Here is an 18727-nt window from a genome sequence, read left to right on the forward strand (position 1 = left end):
CAAGGTAGAATCAATTGAGGCAATCATTTCTTAAATTACTTGTACTGGGAATAAATAAATTTCACCTTAAATTGTACAGAAAACCAAGAATCTTCTGAAGTCAGAAACTACAGTAGTTTGTGTCATACGATTTAATTTGTTCTAGGGTTCCATCGGATATGTAAAATATTGTATGTCACACAGAGTCATTATACTATTTTATAGTTGCTTTATTAATAGTTGGGGCATTCTGAAATTACTGTCAGGCAGTGCCACAAGTTTGTATCATCTTACAAAACCAGATACGACAGGTTCTACTGTATACCATTCGTCAGTTGCCACTGTAACCTCCAGTAACAGGTCAAATAATGTACCTTTATATCTGTGCCATCTAAATTTGCTGAGCCAATGCATCTGAATTTGTCATCTGCCCAAAAGATCCTGTCACTCAGCAAATCAAGGGCTAGGTTAATAGGCCACCCGAGTCCCTTTGTAATGAGCATTTTCCTATTGGAGCCATCCATCCCAGCTCTTTCTATCTGTGGCTCTCCTCCAATTTCAGACCAGTACATCAACCTGCACATTAGACAATACAAGATTGTTAAAGATGCGCTAGTTAAATACCAAAAACATAAGGAGTAGCTTATTTATATGTTGTTTACTGTTGCCTTGCCTACTTTGTCATCCTGTGGCAATTATAGTAATTACTCAAATCCTGGTTTATTTTTCCCAATACATCTGTGCTAATCCTTTCACCAAAGTTCAGGAGCTGCTCCTCCGTTCTAGTTGCATGCCACAGATCTACACAGTATGTAAAATAGGCTAGATCAGCCAAAATGTCTTTAGGCGGCAAGAACTAGCCCCATCTAGTAGTGATCTGTCACTTCTAAGTTCTATTTTGCTGGAAATGCCCAGCTGTACACTAGATGCTTTCGAATACACACGTTACAGTAGGGCAGGCAACTAGAACTGAAGAGCAGTCACACGTGACTAAGCGATTTACTCCAAGTTAAAACCATTGATAGTTGCCATTCAAAGAATCATCATTTGATGCTCATCTCTTTTCCTAGTACTCTGCTCAATCCTTTTGAATTTCAAATGTTGATGAGAAGCATCTTTAGCTGTCTTATTACTGGAGTAGACTTCATACAAATTAGGACGTGTGATCCTACAGGATTTCAAAATGGATTTTAAAACAATGAATTGGGAAATCATTTTTAAAAAGGTAGTGCAAGCTACAGTATTAGGAAGAAAGCAAGCACTGCAAAGCAGCTAAACCACAGGAGCACCAGCTAGGGCAAAAGCAAAGATTGACTGGAGAAAATCAAAAGGACCACTTGATCACATGCATTTTAGGAATGCCAAAAGTCTAGTAACACTGATCAATATACATGCAATTGGAAGATGCTGAGAAATGACAGGCGATGCAGATTGCTCAGGGCTGACATCTAAAGGGCATCAGTCACTAGCAAAGTAACCCAAAAGACTATGAACATGTAGGAAAGAAGTCATGCCATTACACAACTGATGGCAACACCACTTCTAGTTGTACAAAGACCCCCCCCCCCCCCCCCAATTGTTTTTTCTCCTCACCGCAGCATGACTCCATACAGCACAGATGTTCTGAGGGCATGCGAGCGTCCTCCGATCAAGCCTGAGGCCAGAATCGCTTTTACAGCAAGCAATCCAGTGCAGAGCTGTGAGGGAATCCCGGAGAACAGAGACCAGCACACCACTTCACCCTGAACACTATGTCTGGCCAGTAGGGTTCGCTGTTGCGCCATAAGTAATCCCTGCCGGTTTCCCATTCCCCCACCCCGGCATTGTCAGAGCCAATGTGACGCCCCCCTCGGGGTCCCCAGCAAAGTTTGGACTCTGCACAGCCTGGACGCGATCTGGCGCCGTTGACATTCTTAATTCACTTTCAAAACAGTAAAATTGTCTTCTAGTACTGCAGCACCAATAACATGACATACAGCTAATAAACACATATGCTTATGGTAAAAAGAATAGAACTAAAACTGTACATGCTGGCCTCTCATCGCTTTACCAACCAATACAGTGAGAGGTCTAGACTTACCCACGGAGAGGCTGGAGCACAAGAGAGCGGGGCTGCTCAAGATCCTCATCCAACACCACTGTATAATTGTGGGTCCCAGTTGAATTGGAATACAGACTAACAGCCAAGATCTGTCCAGCAGCTCCATCCGTCCAGTACAGGTTCCTACCCACCCAGTCCACTGCTATACAATCAGACTTTATTCCTAGAAGGGAAAATGTATTCATGGGTTACGATGTATTTGTGAAACAGGCAGCATTAGGTGATTCACAGCAGTTTTGGCTTCTGACTCCTGTAAGTGACATGTGGTTAAAGCTATATGAGTCTGGCTCTTGCAATGGTTAAGATGCTTGCTTGGAGAGCGCATGTTCTCTGGTTTATGCCCAGACACCATCTTGTTGAATTGGTTTTATGACTGATTTGAACCTTGGTTGGTGCGGCAAAGTAATGGGGAGGGGGCAGTATTGTGTGATGCTAGCTTTGCACAACAGTTATTCTTTATATTGGCAAAATCATGAAAAATCAGCAGTATCTTGTTTAATACAGTAATTTGATATTGGAGTTCTTGCATACCCCATCTTAAAGCAGTACAATTCAATGTTCTTGCATTGTTTCATTACAATAGTTTACTTGAAATTATCCACATAGTTGTGAACAAGTCAAGAACCTCATGTACCACAGTGAAAAACAGCAGCTGTCAACCATCTCATTGTCGTAATCAGTGCACCCAAGTTACAATACACACTGTCAAAAAAGAGAGTTAAGTGCTGTTAAATACTACAAGATATCAATTTAAGCTTCTTTAAATGAAAAATCCACATGCAAGATACTACCATCCTAAAGCCCATCATATACAGGAATAATGAAACATGCTTGCTGGAGCAGACCCACTTTCTACTTTGAGAAGCTTTGAAGGAATTTGTTCTGTAATGAGCAATTCCTCCATTTTTCAGACAGTGCAGTGATCATCAGGTGTTGCTTAAATATTTCTGGAAACAAGGTTGATGTTGGTCAGTTCAGAGTAATTTTCCATGGCTAACCATTGTTTCCCAGCTACAGCTGCCCACTAACAAAAAACTGTGTTTCCACAGCTCACCCAAGCAGCTGAGCTTGGCTATCTGGTCAGGCTTGTATCTCGTACTCTATGTAGCCACGCTGGCTACAAAGGAAGTCTGTCATCACATAGCTAGAAAGTGAGTGTCAAGAAAGCAACAGGGAAATCACTACCATTTGTAGCAGATTCTTTCATGTAGGTAAAGCACAAATGACACTGTCTAAGATTTATTGTGTTCACTGAAAGCAGATAACAAACTGAATGTTCATCCTGCTTCAGCACAATTCTGAAGTCTCATTGCTTTTTTTATTTTTCAATTTAAGATAAACAAAGCCTGTCTGGCTGTACTCTCCTTAACTAACTATATATAACTATATATAACTATATTATAATTATTTGTAATGAGCCAATTAAATGTATTTGTTACAGACTCGTTGAAAAACAATACTATCCCACAATCCCTCAGGTGACCTTTGATGCATGGCAAGAATTTGAGGTCTGCCAGTTTTTGAAAAAGGCACTGAAACACTTGATTTCAACAGCTGGCCATGGGCAGCCAAAGCCTGTAGCACCAAGCAGTGGAAATGAGGCATAACAATGTAGGAGGATAGTTTGTTTTAAAAAGAGACCAGGAAAGTCTTACCTTTCACTATTGTCCCCTTATTTTTCTTGTCCATCGTTATCCATTTTATACTCTCAGCATCCAAACTTAACCAGAACACCTTCTTCTCCTTCCAATCATAGTCCACTGAAAAGATAATTTTCTTTCCAGTGAAAGTAAGAACATCCTCTTTGAAGCTTCGCAGTCCATAAAGCAGCAAGTCAAACTGGACAGATGCTAGCAAAAATGGCTCCTGGCCTGAAAAAAAACAAAACAACTATCAAATAATGAGTTGCTTTGAGTTTGTTAGTGTTGCTACATTTAGAATGAACAGTCATTACGAAATCACGAAAAAGATAGTGGTTTACATTTACAAGAGAAATACATCAAATAGTTCCAGAAACACTGGATCTTTTAGATTCCAAAAGCATGAAAGGTTTGATAATGAACTGGTGGTGGTTTTAGGCAGTTCACCAATGAATATGCAATTTTTTTTTAGCCACCAACAGATTTCTATCGAGCGATCCAGCTACTTAGTTCTTCCATCGCCAGAATTGCAATATGAATCGGGAGGGGGTAATAACTGCTATGAAAGGTGTTTGCCAAGCAACGCTTACTGAAATATTTAACGATTTAATCCTCAAGAATCTAGTGAGCAAATTAAAGCTTCATTTGTGTGAATTGGCATGAAAGTTTACCCAAAAATACTTTGAATATTCTAGTCCTCCTATCTGAGCTGCTACCACAAACTTATTTAAGATTATTCAGCACCAGAGTAGATTTGCCCAAAACATTTGGGGAAGTTGCCCCATCTGGTGGATATATAGTGTACAGAGATACAATTGAGAAAAATCCTTTGACATATAGGGAACAATAAGTGTAGGTTCTGTATTGTCTTTGTGCATTTAGAACATGTAGGCCATGGATGGCAGCACACTGAACACTTAAAATGTTAACACAGGAAAGGTAAACCAGAACTTAAATTCACAAAAATCTTTGCAAACTGTGAAAACTGTCTGCATAATTAAGTATTTGCAGTAATTTAGGGGGCAGTTGTCTTAAACACAAGTGACATTTAAATGAAAAAAGAGCTTCTAAAAAACCATATATTCATATGGTAAGGTTCCATACCAGCTGCTTTACACCTGCGACCGTCTAGCTCCAGCAGGTATCCCGGGTGACAGCCACAGCTGAACGACCCATTCATGTTGCGACAGGTCTGGCTACAAAAGCCATGGGGGAGCTCCTCACACTCATCAATACCCACACAGGACAGCCCATCACTGGCGAGTCTAAATCCCCTCTCACAGCCACACTTCTGAAGAGTGAAAAAGAATCTGGTCTAATGCAGCTTTGAGACACTAAGTTAGGTGCGGATGCCAAGCTTGAGGAAATGAACCATCTGACCATTTCATAACCGGGAATGAAGCATCAATATAATAAAGCTGGTAACAATCCATTGAGGAGGTTAACTTTAGCCCCAATTCCAAGAAAATGAGTGTGTGGAGCTAGGGCTAAAGCCAATCTCCACCGATAAAGATTTGACTGGAGCCAGAAATACAAACTTTAGTTGTAAATGCCAATGTAAATGTTTTTATCCTTCAAGATCATCCATGCTCTTACAGCCAGTGCAAAAACTGGCAGTCACATCAGCTTTTCTCTTACAATTTTGCCTAATCATGTCCGTCTACCCATCTCTGGCTGTCGGGTACTCTATACATTTTGAACTGGCTTGAATTTGTACCAGTCTTCAAACATTCATTATACACTCAGTCTGACTTGTACATTATTGTAAATTCACACTTTCAAGTGTTCATATGGTTAACCACAAAAAAAAAAAAAAAAAAAAACACACACCATCTCACAAAATAAAGTAGCGTACATAAATTCATAAACCTTTTTTTCTACTTGGATTACTTTAATTACACAATATACTACAGTATATCAAAGTGCTATTTAAAATTAAATTGGAAACAAATTATTCTAAATTGTAATTTATCAGTGCTTCTATTTCTAGCACACACTATTCTGAACAGAACTCGAGAACATTTCTTCAAGGAGGACCTTTCTTGGTACACCAGGAAATTAAGGTGTAAAAAACTTTTAAAAAAAAAACACACAACTTGAATGCTAGGGAATAAAACAATGTTCAAATGGATTTCTGCAAATACCCTATGGTGGTTCCATTACAGAAGAAAAAGCTTTTTTGGCAAAATTCTCATCTTTACGTCTCATCATTCTCATCTTAGATTATTCTGAAAGGCTTGAATAGATTAACATGATGGTTAGTAGTCTCAAGAGCTTTGCTTGACATTTTTCAGCGAGTTTCCAATAGGAAGAAGTCACCTTCTGGTCAGGCAACATTCATACTTACTGGTCCTTAGATTACTATTTTCGAAACAAAAAGGTGACATTCATACTTACTGATCCATTGGGTGTCTTGTAGCAGGTTTGTGAGCATTTCTTTTCACAGTTAACAGAGTTGCAGTCCCCACCTTCATCTGATCCATCCACACAGTTGTTTATCCCATTACAGACCATGCTTATGTTGAGGCATTCCACAGGAGAGCCACACTGGAATTGATGGCTTGGACACGTCACTGGGGTACCTGATCATAACACAGGGCAAATTCAAATTTCATGGGGCACCACAGAATACCATTGGAAAAACATGCTTTTGGCACTTGAATAAAAACCAAGACAAAATGATTTACTAATTTAATTGTAATGTATGATATACATTGTTAAATGCTGTGCTAACAATTTCTACACCTAGTGAAGAGAAACAATGTATAGATTCTAGCAGTCAGTTTCTATTAAATATGTTATTCAACAGAACAGCACCATCATGGTGATCAATATGAGCTACATTTGCATTGCAGGGATGGAAATTACTCCCATTGCATAGCAGTTTGATCAATTACTAGATTTACTACAAGTTTAACATGAGCTTGTTAATTACACTGTGGCTAATCAAGCTCATATTAAAACCTGAAATGAGTGAAACTGCTATGTATCTTGACAGAACCCAGGAAATAAGAGTAAATGCTTGTAGAGTTTGAGGAAGAAAACCTGCAAGTAAACCAACCAAAAAATAAAACATTTAAAAAGGGTGTTCCCAACTTGATGCAGAATAAGCTTCAGTTTGTTATAAAGTCAATCTTCAGTGCAGAATATTTAGTCATTTACACCACAAATTTGCATCTTCAAAACTTGATATAAACTGAAATTCCAGACTGCTCACTAGCTGTATAGTATAAGCTTTGAAAGGAGATCAAAAAACAAACAACGTCTCACATCCAGTCTCATCGCTGTCATCCGAGCAGTCCTGCTCTCCATCACAACGCCAGGAGTTGGGAATGCACTGGGTTTTTGAGGCACAGGTCCACTGCAGCTCACTGCAATTCACTTCAGAAAACTTGCAGTTCTAAAATAGATACAACGCACATTATTATTCATTCTTAAACCTGAACGGAGTCTCTCATCCAAACAGCAAAACATCTATCCAAGAATTCAAAATAATGAATACACTGAAGTTTAAACTCAAACATTTCACACTAGGTAAAACTACAGATTGACCATTTAAGGCAACCTTGCCACGTGGCCATTAACACTGCTGTAATTGTATAACAAATGCTCATTAGCTGTCCACAATCATTTTGAAGTCTCTACTGCTCTTATTGCAACTGCCCTTGGCCTTGCAGCACTTTGAATATCTATTGAATTCATATATCTCTATGTATCTATATAGATAAAAATCCCTGAATGTGGCTTTGGATTATTATGAAAGGCTTGAATAGATACATTATGGTTTGGAGTCTCAAGAGCTTTGCTTGACATTTTTCAGAGAGTTTCCAATAGAAAGGAGTCACCTTCTCGTCAGTGCCATCCTTACAATCCAAGTCCCCATCGCATAGCCACTCCTCTATAAAGCACTCCTTGCTCTCTGGACACCTCTTCCCAGACAGGCAGCGGGGAGGTTTAGAGCAGTCCAGTTCATCAGAGTGGTCTCTGCAGTCTGCGTCTCCATCGCAGCGCAGGACCGAGGAAATGCACTGACCGCTGCTGCACCGAAACTCTGAAGCACCACACTCTTCACCTAACGGAAAGAATACTACTTTAGACCAGGTATGTAACGCACGGCCGTGAAGAGACTACTCAGTTGATCTAGTCCAAGTCAGGAGATTCTAGCCAGCGGCTTCCCCCCCCCCCATGCATCCTTCATATCGCAGACATTAAAGACTTCTGCTTTTAATCTATATCGTCGACCCTTAGGAAAGATTGCAGTGAGGCAGGCAGGTTATGCAATGCATGTTTGCTACATTCCTATCCCTGCCAAACACGTCAAATGAAAAGATTAAAATGTAAAATTAACAAATTAAGTATGAAATGACCATAAGTAAAATAGTTTGACAGTGCTACATTTAAGACAAATTGTTTTCATTTGATATTCACTTTTACTCAGTTTAAATATTAAGCTTAGAAATCCCGCTAAGATCAAAAAGTGAGATGTTGAAAAGACATATTAAAACACACTGAATGTACGCAAATTGAAAGGTATATTTATTTAAATTTAAGTTGTCCCTGAAATCAAAATCAATCCCAAGTTCAAAGACCATGAAAAGAAAAATAAGACCTTAAAATGGAAGTCACAATTAAGGGGAAAAAACCCACAAACAATTAAGTACATTTTTAATTCAGGAACCAGCAGATAATTTATATAGACCCAATAAGACTGATCAGCTACAAAAAAATAGTAATTTAAAAACACCTAAAAAAAAAGATTTAAAAAAACATAATTTAATAACTGATTACCGCAAACAGGCAGTAGTGGTCGATAAAATTAACAAAATAAAAGATTGCCGAGCACAGCAAGATATTACTGATCTTAAGTTAAAGCACTGCTGAAGAGCAGCAGCCTCGGGAGAAAAAGGGAGAACCAGTGCAAAATAAAAGGCAGATTAAAACTGTGACAAGAACGAAGTTGAACAAATGAGTATTCATAAACATTAGACTTGTGAAATTTCTTTTAATATTTAAAACAGCTTACACATTTTCCGTCTTTACGCAAAAGTAATACACCACGCAAGACTGAGAAGAGACAAAGTCATGCTGCTCATATTTATAGCCTCTGTTGTCTTGGCACATGCGTGCCGATTAACTGATCACCGTGTTCACTAACCGGCTGCGCTCCATCCAAACATTTATAAGCCAGTCCTGGCGGACGGCTGGCTGCTACTGCGTATGTGCACGGTGGATTTGGGTGCTTTCATTCCTGAGCGAGCACAGTCCGGCTTCAGCCCATTAAACAGATGGGATGAATGGCATTGTTGATGTGGCAGTGTCACATGAGGGGGGAAATGAAACGCACATCACCCAGAAGGGAAGCGCAGTTCTTTAATAAGAGAGACTGGGGGTTCGGCGAGCAAGCGAACACTGTTAACCGGCCGCCCCTGATGCACATAAATATATACGAATACAAATAAGTAAGTAGTTGCATTGGCATCAATGGCCAACAAGTACCTCCACTGTAACTTTCAAAACAAGCTTTCGATTGACTAAAGGTATGTCAAACCTACCATTGTGAATTTGGCTCTTTTGAGAGGTGGGGGAAAAAAAAAACACACACCAACACATTGCCTTCTGCTAATTTGTAGTCAAACCATTTATGACTATGGTATGCTTTGAATGACAAAGCCCAGATTTTATGTCAAACAGAAGAAACTGACAATGAAGTGAACAAGCAACATTGTCCTCTCAACACAGCTCAAGACTTACTGCAGTTTCTTTCATCGAATCCGTCAACACAGTCGTGTTCACCATCGCATCGGAATTGCTCAGGAAAGCATCTGGCATTATCGTCGCAGCGGAAGGCACAGTTTTCTGTGGGTTTCCAGCAGTTGGCTTCATCCGAGCCATCGAGACAATGTGATACTCCATCACAAACCTGATTCTCTTCGATACACTTTTTGCCATGCAGACACTGAAAATGCCCTGCCCAAAACAAGTTTTATTTTATTAGAAAACAAAAAACCTGGCAGTTCAGCTGCAATGTTGCACTTACTCAGGCCACTAACTTGGAACCTAACTGGAGGTCTGGTTCAACCCCAGCTAGACCATTATAATGGTCTAAAATAAACACACACAAATAAAATACTTCAGCTGTAAAGACTGACTACGAACAGCAAACCACTGTATAATCTCTCAATGCTTGGAGCAAGCTCAAGTTGGATAACTTACTGGGAGACAAAACGCCAACAAAATCAGGCATAACCATGTTGTTCTATTCTACTTCTGACCATTTTTGTTGCAGTAGCATCATACTACTGTGCATTGGTGTCTAGCTTCCAGCCACTGGTTCATTTGATAATTTAATATTAAAAAATATATGTAAAACATTACATTTATAAACCAACAATTTAAAAAAAAAGTGGTCTTTATACCAAACATGGCATATGTAGTCGGCTAAACCACCTGCAGAGCCTTCTCTTGAGGGGAGTCGGTCTGAATTACCTGGCTCATGACACCCCTTGGGACAGTTGTGTTCATCAGAGCCATCCAGACAGTCATTCTCCCCATCACAAACCTGATCATTAGGAACACAGTCACTCTTGTCCCGACAGAGCACAAATGCCCTGGGGCAAATCAGAGGCTCAGGTGTAGTTGAAGGTCTTTCAGCAACTGCAAAAAATTTTTTTATATATATTATATATTATATATATATATATATATATATATATATATATATATATATATATATATATATATATATATATATATATATATATATATAGCATGAGTGCTCCTAAAATAGATCTGCTGAACAAGAAAACAAGTCCTTGATGACATGAAACCAGGTAAAACTATAAAACAAACAAAAAAAACTGGCTGTGGTAATCAATAGTTTTACTTCAGAACATGAAAGCAGAGGCCCAGTCATTACTTTGACTAGTCTAGATCACATGTTCACAACTCTGATAACTACCTTGTACTATTACAATCTGACTTCCTATGCATTCTTTGAGAAGTCAAGGATTGGATGGGCACTGACTCCATCTTTGAGTTGCATGGGCAGTCAGAGCTATGGTCTGCAAAAAAAACTAACTTCTGCATGATACAGCACTGCTAGCCATCAATGCCAATGCCCCTCTGTACAAAGAGGGCAGTATTTATGGCACACACCGCTCACGCAACTCAGGTTAGGGTACCAGAACTCTGCCATGTCCTGGCCGATCACCAGACCTGAACCCCATTGAGCATGGGAGGGCCATCCTCTACTGATCTCTGTAAAAGCACCCCAGTAAAAACAAACACACTTCCCGGGACTCCAATACAGATTGAGCCAGGAATTATCTGCAAATCAAAAAAAAGAGACCAGGATTGCTGATCTCATCCGCATAAGGCTACACCACAAAGTATCAGCCCCACTCATTGTGCTAGTGCTATACATGATTTCAGAATAAACATGTGTTTATTTGCTTATGTCTCTGTACATGAAGGAAGAGAACTAGATTAGGTGTAAGGCACTTTTGGTAAGCCACTGTTGGATATAAAAAAAGTACAGCATTGGAAGTATAGCAGTGATAACTGCATCAAATGTGACTCACCGCAGTTTGCTTCATCCGTTTTGTCATCACAGTCATTTTTACCATCACATACAACTCTGCCAGCAAAGCATTTGGTGTTATTGTCACAGTGGAAGTCGCAGTCTTCTGCAGTTGGCTGCTGACAGTCTGCTTCATCTGAGCCATCGACACACTGCGGCACTCCATCACAAACCAGCTCTGCTTCAATGCACTTCTTGTCACTTAGACATTGAAATTGCCCTGACAAGACAATGGAATCAAAGTAACTGATGTATTGAAAACCCCTCAGTTTTTACCATGCTGTATTCTCCATATCACTAACGGTGACATCACCTGGGTTTAAAAAAAATAATATGCAAGGCATCTCTGAATTCCATTCAACTGCAAAGTCCATTTAAAATGGTGACACCACAATCGGACGCGTACCTCAGCCACTTAACTGCATTCTCTTCATAAACCTTCTCCCTCTTCAATCAAATTGACAATGGACTAAATGAAGGTTGGTAATTAGAATAAATATAGCTGGATTTTTAACTTGTGTATTACTAAAAAAAGTAGAAGAGTTATATGACCAATGTTTATGTACAGGTCACAGCGACTCTGCACTTAAACCGACCTTGGCTTTGAGCCTCCGTTCACTTCATGCTGAGATTCCACCATAGATAATGTAATTGGCTGTCCTGTAACCCTATAGTAGTAAACTCAACCTGCCAGGCTTTCTTTAAAATGCTAGCCCTTCTTGCAGGACATAAAAGTTGCATGTACAGTTCTGTATTGAATATTTTAATGTATTAGACAACTGTTTAACACTGTAGGTAATGCCTAATATAAATCAGTAATGTGTCGAACTGCATTAGAAACACAGGATTCAAATAAGCAGATACATTCTAACCGTGGCAATTTTAATTTACAAGATACCCACTCCTGTGGGCCTGTGTTAGACGAGCCTGGACATCCAAGTTAGCCACCAGACCAGTGCAGTATCTGCATACGTACAAGTGTACTGGTACTCAGCATGCTTTATATAGGAGCCACAGCATGTCAAACACCTACTGATGGTTACCTGGCTCATTACACACACTGACACAGTTCTTTTCATCAGAGCCATCAGGACAGTCCTCCTCTCCATCACACAGGTGGTGATAGGAAATGCATTCACTTCCATCCTGGCAAGGTACAAACGTCCTGGGACAAACGTGAGTAGTACCGATGGGTCGGGTTTTATTGGCTTTCAAAACCAAAAGAGAAAACAGGGTTACAAACAAAAGCATTGGTTTCAGGCAGTCAGTTGACTTGGTGAAATGGACAATGGCAAGCTTTTGTTCATACTGACAACACCACTGATTGTTATAATGATTCCTTTAGGATTGTTTGAGGAGCCAATACCAGAACTAAGTTATTCAAAATAATGTTTTTCAAAGTCTATTTTTATAAACAAAACACTTTAATAGTTACTGTTTTAGACCAGAGGGCTTCTTTAATTGATGGAGCAGCTCACTATGTTGCAAAATAATGTACAGAAAAATAAATGTCTGACTCACCACAGTTTTCTTCATCCGTTTTGTCATCGCAATCTTCATGACCATCACATAGAGCATGGTTCGGAATGCATTTGGTCTTATCACAGTGGAAGGGACAGCTTTCGGTGGGCTTCCAACAGTCTGCCTCATCCGAACCGTCAGCACACTGCAGGACTCCATCACAAACCCACTTCGATTCAATGCACTTTCTTCCATCAAGACAACGAAAACTTCCTGATAAAATAAAAAAAAAAAGTTGCATTGAAATGCATTGGGCTTGGCGACAGGGCTAACCATCCCACACAGTCACAATACATAATTCTAGAACTTGTAATGTAGCCCTCTCATTCTAACCATGCCAAAGGAGTACACCCCAGTGAGTGGTTTACACTGTAGAAAACATATAAAAGCAGGGATTTAAATTGTTCTAAATAAATGAGCGAGTTGAATGGCCATGAATGAGGCATAACATTGCACTGGCTAGAGCCAGTTACTTCACCTCCCTGCTCCATATGTGCACCAGACATGTATACACAAGTTCTGAGTTGAAGCATTGTCATTTACCAGACCTCATTTTGAAAAATATCTTGCATTCAACTCCTACAACATAACTGGGCTTTGCTAAGCAGTGCAGAGCTTGCTCCGAGGAAAAAAATACATTTACCATTACTTATACTTAATCTATATTAAAGAATACTTCTAAACATTCATGGAGTGGAACTCACGAGGATGGCCGTAAACACAATCCTTATTCGTGGAACTACAGTACTTCATAAACCTTCATGGAGCATCTTCTAGAACTCTTTACTATTACAAGCCTATTTTAACTTGACATACAACAATTCGAATCACTACCTGTTACTGAAACAGTCATACAGTGCGTTTACATGCGCATAAGAATTCTGATATTTTTCTGAAAACGAAGTTTTCTGAAAACTAATTCCGATATCAAAAGTCATGTAAAGAGTTTTCGGAAAATGTATAGAAATATTCCTTGGGTCAGTTCTCGGAAAACGTCACCTAGAAATTTCCGATTCAATTCCGAAAACTAACCAAATGTATATCATGTAAACGCACTTCTCGGAAAACTTATTCTAATAGCGTACTGCACATGTGCAGACTCTGACCTTCATTCCTGCACGTGGTTTTAGAAAACAGAGAAAATATGTAGTCAGTCTGCATGGATCCATTTGCTCCGTTATTGAATCATATTTTGTCATATACTTGTACTTGCTAGAACCAAAGTCATTGTATTTTATCTTGCTCTTAATTGTATTAATACTTGTACTGTGATTCTTGAAATGTATTTTTGTTTACGAGTAAGGTCGCCCTGGATAAGGGTGTCTGCCAAGAAATAAATAAAAATAAGTTAGGGATCAAGTAATATTTGTCTATGTATTTTAATAGCCCATACTGAAGCAGCACATGGTTTTCCAACTTTAAAAATTGTGATAATTTAAAATCATGTCTGCAAAAGAAACTGGCAATATAGAACAGGATGAGCTGTTGGAAAGACTGACTGCACATTGTGGGGAATCAGAAGAGAGGTAGTAATCTTTGAATTTAAGACCTGACACTTCGATAAAGCACTTATTATTGGACTTGTCTCCGTTCTATCGCAGAAAAAATGTCTGGTCTGTTCTAATCGTACTTGGGGTACTACAGTACTTTGCATGAGAAAATATCCTTGTTTTCCGAAAACGTCAATCCATGTATACAGCTGAATTCTAATTAGACTTTCCATCATTAATCATGTAAACACAGAAAAGTGACGTTAAGAAAATCAGTTTTCGGAAAATGCTTTGTCATGTAAACGTACTAATATATAGGTAGATTACCAGACTCATTGCATTCCCGGGGACAGTTGTCCTCATCTGAGCCATCCTTGCAGTCCTTCTCCCCGTCGCACTGGTGGTCATGAGCAACACAGTCACTCCCATCCTTACAAGGCACAAATGTCCAAGGACAAACACGAGCAGGAGTATTGGCAGGTCTTTTAAAAGCCTTTGAATCTAAGGAAACACAAATTAACACCAAATGTGTACATACTGAGCAGTTGGTTGATATTTCATTGTTAGCCCCCCCTCCCCATTTAAAATCCGATTGTCCAATATATTTATAAACAGATAGCTTATTAATTTCATCAGTGATGCTTTCAGTGTGACTCACCGCAGTTCCTCTCATCAGTTTTATCATTGCAGTCATCTTTACCATCACATATAACTACGCCAGCAAAGCATTTGGTGTTATCGTCACAGTGGAAGTCACAGTCTTCTGCAGTTGGTTGCCGACAGTCTGCTTCATCCAAGCCATCGACACATTGTGGTACTCCATCACAAACTAGCTCTGCTTCAATGCACTTCTTGTCACTTAGACATTGAAATTGCCCTGACAAGACAATGGAATCAATGGCAATGTAACTGATGCATTCAAAATTAGAGTGCTCAGGATCTTTCAGCCTATCAAAAGTGCATGTTTAGACTATCCCACAACACAGAGAAACCCTATTTCTGGCATCAACCATGCCACTGTTTTCACCATGCTGAATTCTCCATATAAGCATGGTTGACATCACTTGCTTTGAAAATAAATCATATGCAAGGCACCTCTCAATTTTATTCAAAATTGTCACAACACAATCAGACACGTACCTCTTCATCAACCTTTTCCCTCTTCAGATTGACAAGGGACTAAATGAATGTTGGTAATTAGAAAAGAAATATAGCTGGATTTAAGTTGTGTAGTAATAAACAGTATTAATAGGAGTTCTTGGATGACAAACGTACGTGTACAGCTTAAACTGACCTTAGCTTTGAGCTTCTGTCCATTCACTTGTACTCGTGCCAGTATTCCTATAGTACTAAACTCAACCTGACAGGTAGTTCTTTAAAATGCTAGCCCTTATTTCAGGACATACATTGCATGTACAGTTCTGTACTCTGTTTGAAGGTTACAAAAATATGTTTAAAACTGCAGGTAAAACTAATCAGTAAAGAGACTATAACCGTCTTAACACTATTAAAATGAGCAGGTAAATTGAATCTGTGGCTATTTTAAATGTACAAGATATCCACCCCTGTTCACCTGTTAGGTGAGCCTGGACATTCAAGTTAACCACCAGACCAGTGCATTATCTGCAACATTACAAGTATACTGGTACTAGGCATGCTATATTTGAGGAGCCACAGCATGTCAAAACACCTACTGACTGTTACCTGGCTCATTACACACACTGGCGACACAGTTCTTTTCATCAGAGCCATCGGGACAGTCCTCCTCTCCGTCACACAGGTGGTGATAGGAAATGCATTCACTTCCATCCTGGCAAGGTACAAACGTCCTGGGACAAACGCGAGTAGTACCGACGGGTCGGGTTTTATTGGCTTTCAAAACCAAAAGGGAAAACAGGGTTACAAACAAAAGCATTGGTTTCAGGCAGCCAGTTGACTTGGTGAAATGGACAATGGCAAGCCTGTGTTCACACCACTCATTGTTACAATGATTCCTTTAGGATTGTTTGAGGAGCCAATACCAGACCATATTAATAAAGCTTTAATTCACTTGTTCAAAAGAATATTTTTTATATATATAATTTAATATTTGAACTGTTCTAGACTAGAGGGCTTCTTGAATTGATCGAGTAGCTCAATATTAGCAAAGAAACACAGATCAGTTGACAGTGTGACCTCACCACAGTTTTCTTCATCCGTTTTGTCATCGCAATCTTCATGACCATCACATAGAGCATGGTTTGGAATGCATTTGGTCTTATCACAGTGGAAGGGACAGCTTTCGGTGGGCTTCCAACAGTCCGCCTCATCCGAACCGTCAGCACACTGCGGGACTCCATCACAAACCCACTTCGATTCAATGCACTTTCTTCCATCATGACACCGAAAACTTCCTAACAAATCAGAATTGAAGAAAAAAAAAGTTGCATTGAAATGTATTGGGCTTGGCAACAGGGCTAACCATCCCACAGTAGCAATTCATCATTCTAGAACTAAAAATGTAGCCCTCTCATTACAACCATGCTAAGGGACTACACCCCAATGGAGTGCTTTGCACTGTAGAAAAGCTATAAAAAAGCAGGGATTTAAGTTGTTCCAGAAGTTGATTCCAGTTGAATGGTCATGAATGAGGAGTAACATTGCTCTAGCCAGGTACTTCACCTCACTGCTCTACATGTGCAGTAGACATACACAAGTGAGTTTAAGCATTATGTATTTTTCCCCCATATATTCTATCAAACTACTGGGCTTTGCTAAGCAGTGCAGAGCTTGATCCAAGTAATTTATTTACTCTATAAACATTCATGGAACAACTCAAGGCCGTAAACACAATCCTTATTTCCTGGAAGTACAATACTTAAACCTTCATGAAACATCTTCTAGAACTACCATTACAAGCCTATGTTAAACTTGACATGCAACAGAATTCTTAAAGCACTACCTGTTTTTGAAACAGGTCATATACATGTAGGTTACCAGACTTATCGCATTCCCGGGGACAGTTGTCCTCGTCCGAGCCATCCTTGCAGTCCTTCTCCCCGTCGCACTGGTGGTCATGAGCAACACAGTCACTCCCATCCTTACAAGGCACAAATGTCCGAGGACAAACACGAGCAGGAGTACTGGCAGGTCTTCTAAAAGTTTTTGAATCTAATGAAAGACAGAATCAAAAAGGTATATATTCTGGGCCATTTGGTTTATCTGTCATTGTTAGCTACTCTTCCCATTTAAAATCAGTATTGCTTAATATATTTGTAAGCATAACTTAAGACAATTGAAACACTTGTAGGAGATGGCTACTGCTCGAGGCAATTGTTTAGTGATTTCACATTGTCAGAAGAGACAAAAAGTAAATGTGTTTAAGATATGGGTTAGGCACATTTGATAAGGCATTTGAAGGTGCCAAGGGATATTACAAAAGCAGTAGGAGAATTGTGGAGTTTGTGTCCCAAGGATATTGGCCACATCCTCAACACACACAGGTAGTGACGGAGGATCAGTTAGCTGCCAGAGAGTTTCTGTTCCATGTGCCGCTGTACTAACCTTTTTGTACGTCGCTTGTCACAGTCATCACCCTCACAATATCACTCTCCTCCAGTTCCACCGTTGTGAGAATTTTCATCTCCCTTCTGTCCCACAGAGTGAGGGTGTCATCCTGTAAGGACAGCAGGAACGGCTCATGTGCCGCTACAGTTGATCCTTTCAGGGTTTTTTTTGGAAAGTACATCTTGTTCTTTAGAACACTCATGACATGCAAACCTGCAGAAAACAAAGGACACACTGTTGGAATAGGTGGGTTACCTACAAACACAGCAAAACTAACCAAATACTGCACTGCATGTAATACAACTGGAATATACTGTATTGTCATGCCCAATAATTATTGTGATATTCTAAAATCAGTATATAAATATAAGATTTAAAACCTATACCTAAAAATATAATTAATCAAGTAAACATCGATTACTATTTTGAAGAAATAGCTATGCATTAACAAAGACCAAAAATTAAGCTTTAATTTGCTGATTTGCATAAAATAAGCCACATGATCATTGTGGGATTCTAACAATGTAAAATAAAACTGCTGGTTTTGTTTCGCACACATCTTGGGCTACCAAATGTTAATTTAGTAGCCATTTGGTGCCAACCAGGATCTATGAAACCAGTAGTTCTGCTACACAACTTTATAAATAGGAATGTTACAAATGACAATCCATTATAATGGAAGAATGAAAGCACACTAGCAACCCTTGAGGTCCACCTGCGCTGGAATGAGCCCATATAAATATTATGGTTTTAGCATACTATTTGATTAAGCTTCAGTTAAACTACTGTACACAACTATGCAAAAACATGCAAGGAATAGGTGGACGCAGGAAATTCATCTGCATTATGCACACAGATAGGAAGTGAACTC

General features: G+C 39.4%; 1 protein-coding gene across 3 annotated transcripts in view; it reads right to left on the minus strand.

The window, feature by feature from the left end:
* LOC117411697 (low-density lipoprotein receptor-related protein 2-like) overlaps positions 1-18727 on the minus strand; it is a 38160-nt gene that overhangs the window by 9550 nt on the left and 9883 nt on the right. For 2 of the 3 annotated variants that reach the window (XM_059023051.1, XM_059023050.1), the window contains exons 14-31: positions 17854-18069; positions 17287-17460; positions 16491-16703; positions 16015-16182; positions 14969-15187; positions 14638-14811; positions 12821-13033; positions 12343-12507; positions 11301-11519; positions 10207-10374; positions 9472-9687; positions 7566-7792; positions 6991-7120; positions 6118-6302; positions 4825-5011; positions 3736-3951; positions 2060-2243; positions 354-555 (exon numbers count right to left, since the gene is read on the minus strand). In XM_059023051.1, coding sequence (XP_058879034.1) covers positions 354-555; positions 2060-2243; positions 3736-3951; positions 4825-5011; positions 6118-6302; positions 6991-7120; positions 7566-7792; positions 9472-9687; positions 10207-10374; positions 11301-11519; positions 12343-12507; positions 12821-13033; positions 14638-14811; positions 14969-15187; positions 16015-16182; positions 16491-16703; positions 17287-17460; positions 17854-18069 — 3476 coding nt within the window. The remainder of the gene's footprint in view (positions 1-353; positions 556-2059; positions 2244-3735; positions 3952-4824; positions 5012-6117; positions 6303-6990; positions 7121-7565; positions 7793-9471; positions 9688-10206; positions 10375-11300; positions 11520-12342; positions 12508-12820; positions 13034-14637; positions 14812-14968; positions 15188-16014; positions 16183-16490; positions 16704-17286; positions 17461-17853; positions 18070-18727) is intronic. The other variant, XM_059023053.1, reaches the window with a different exon arrangement.

Source organism: Acipenser ruthenus, chromosome 1, assembly GCF_902713425.1.
Source record: "Acipenser ruthenus chromosome 1, fAciRut3.2 maternal haplotype, whole genome shotgun sequence".
Lineage (NCBI taxonomy): Eukaryota > Metazoa > Chordata > Actinopteri > Acipenseriformes > Acipenseridae > Acipenser > Acipenser ruthenus.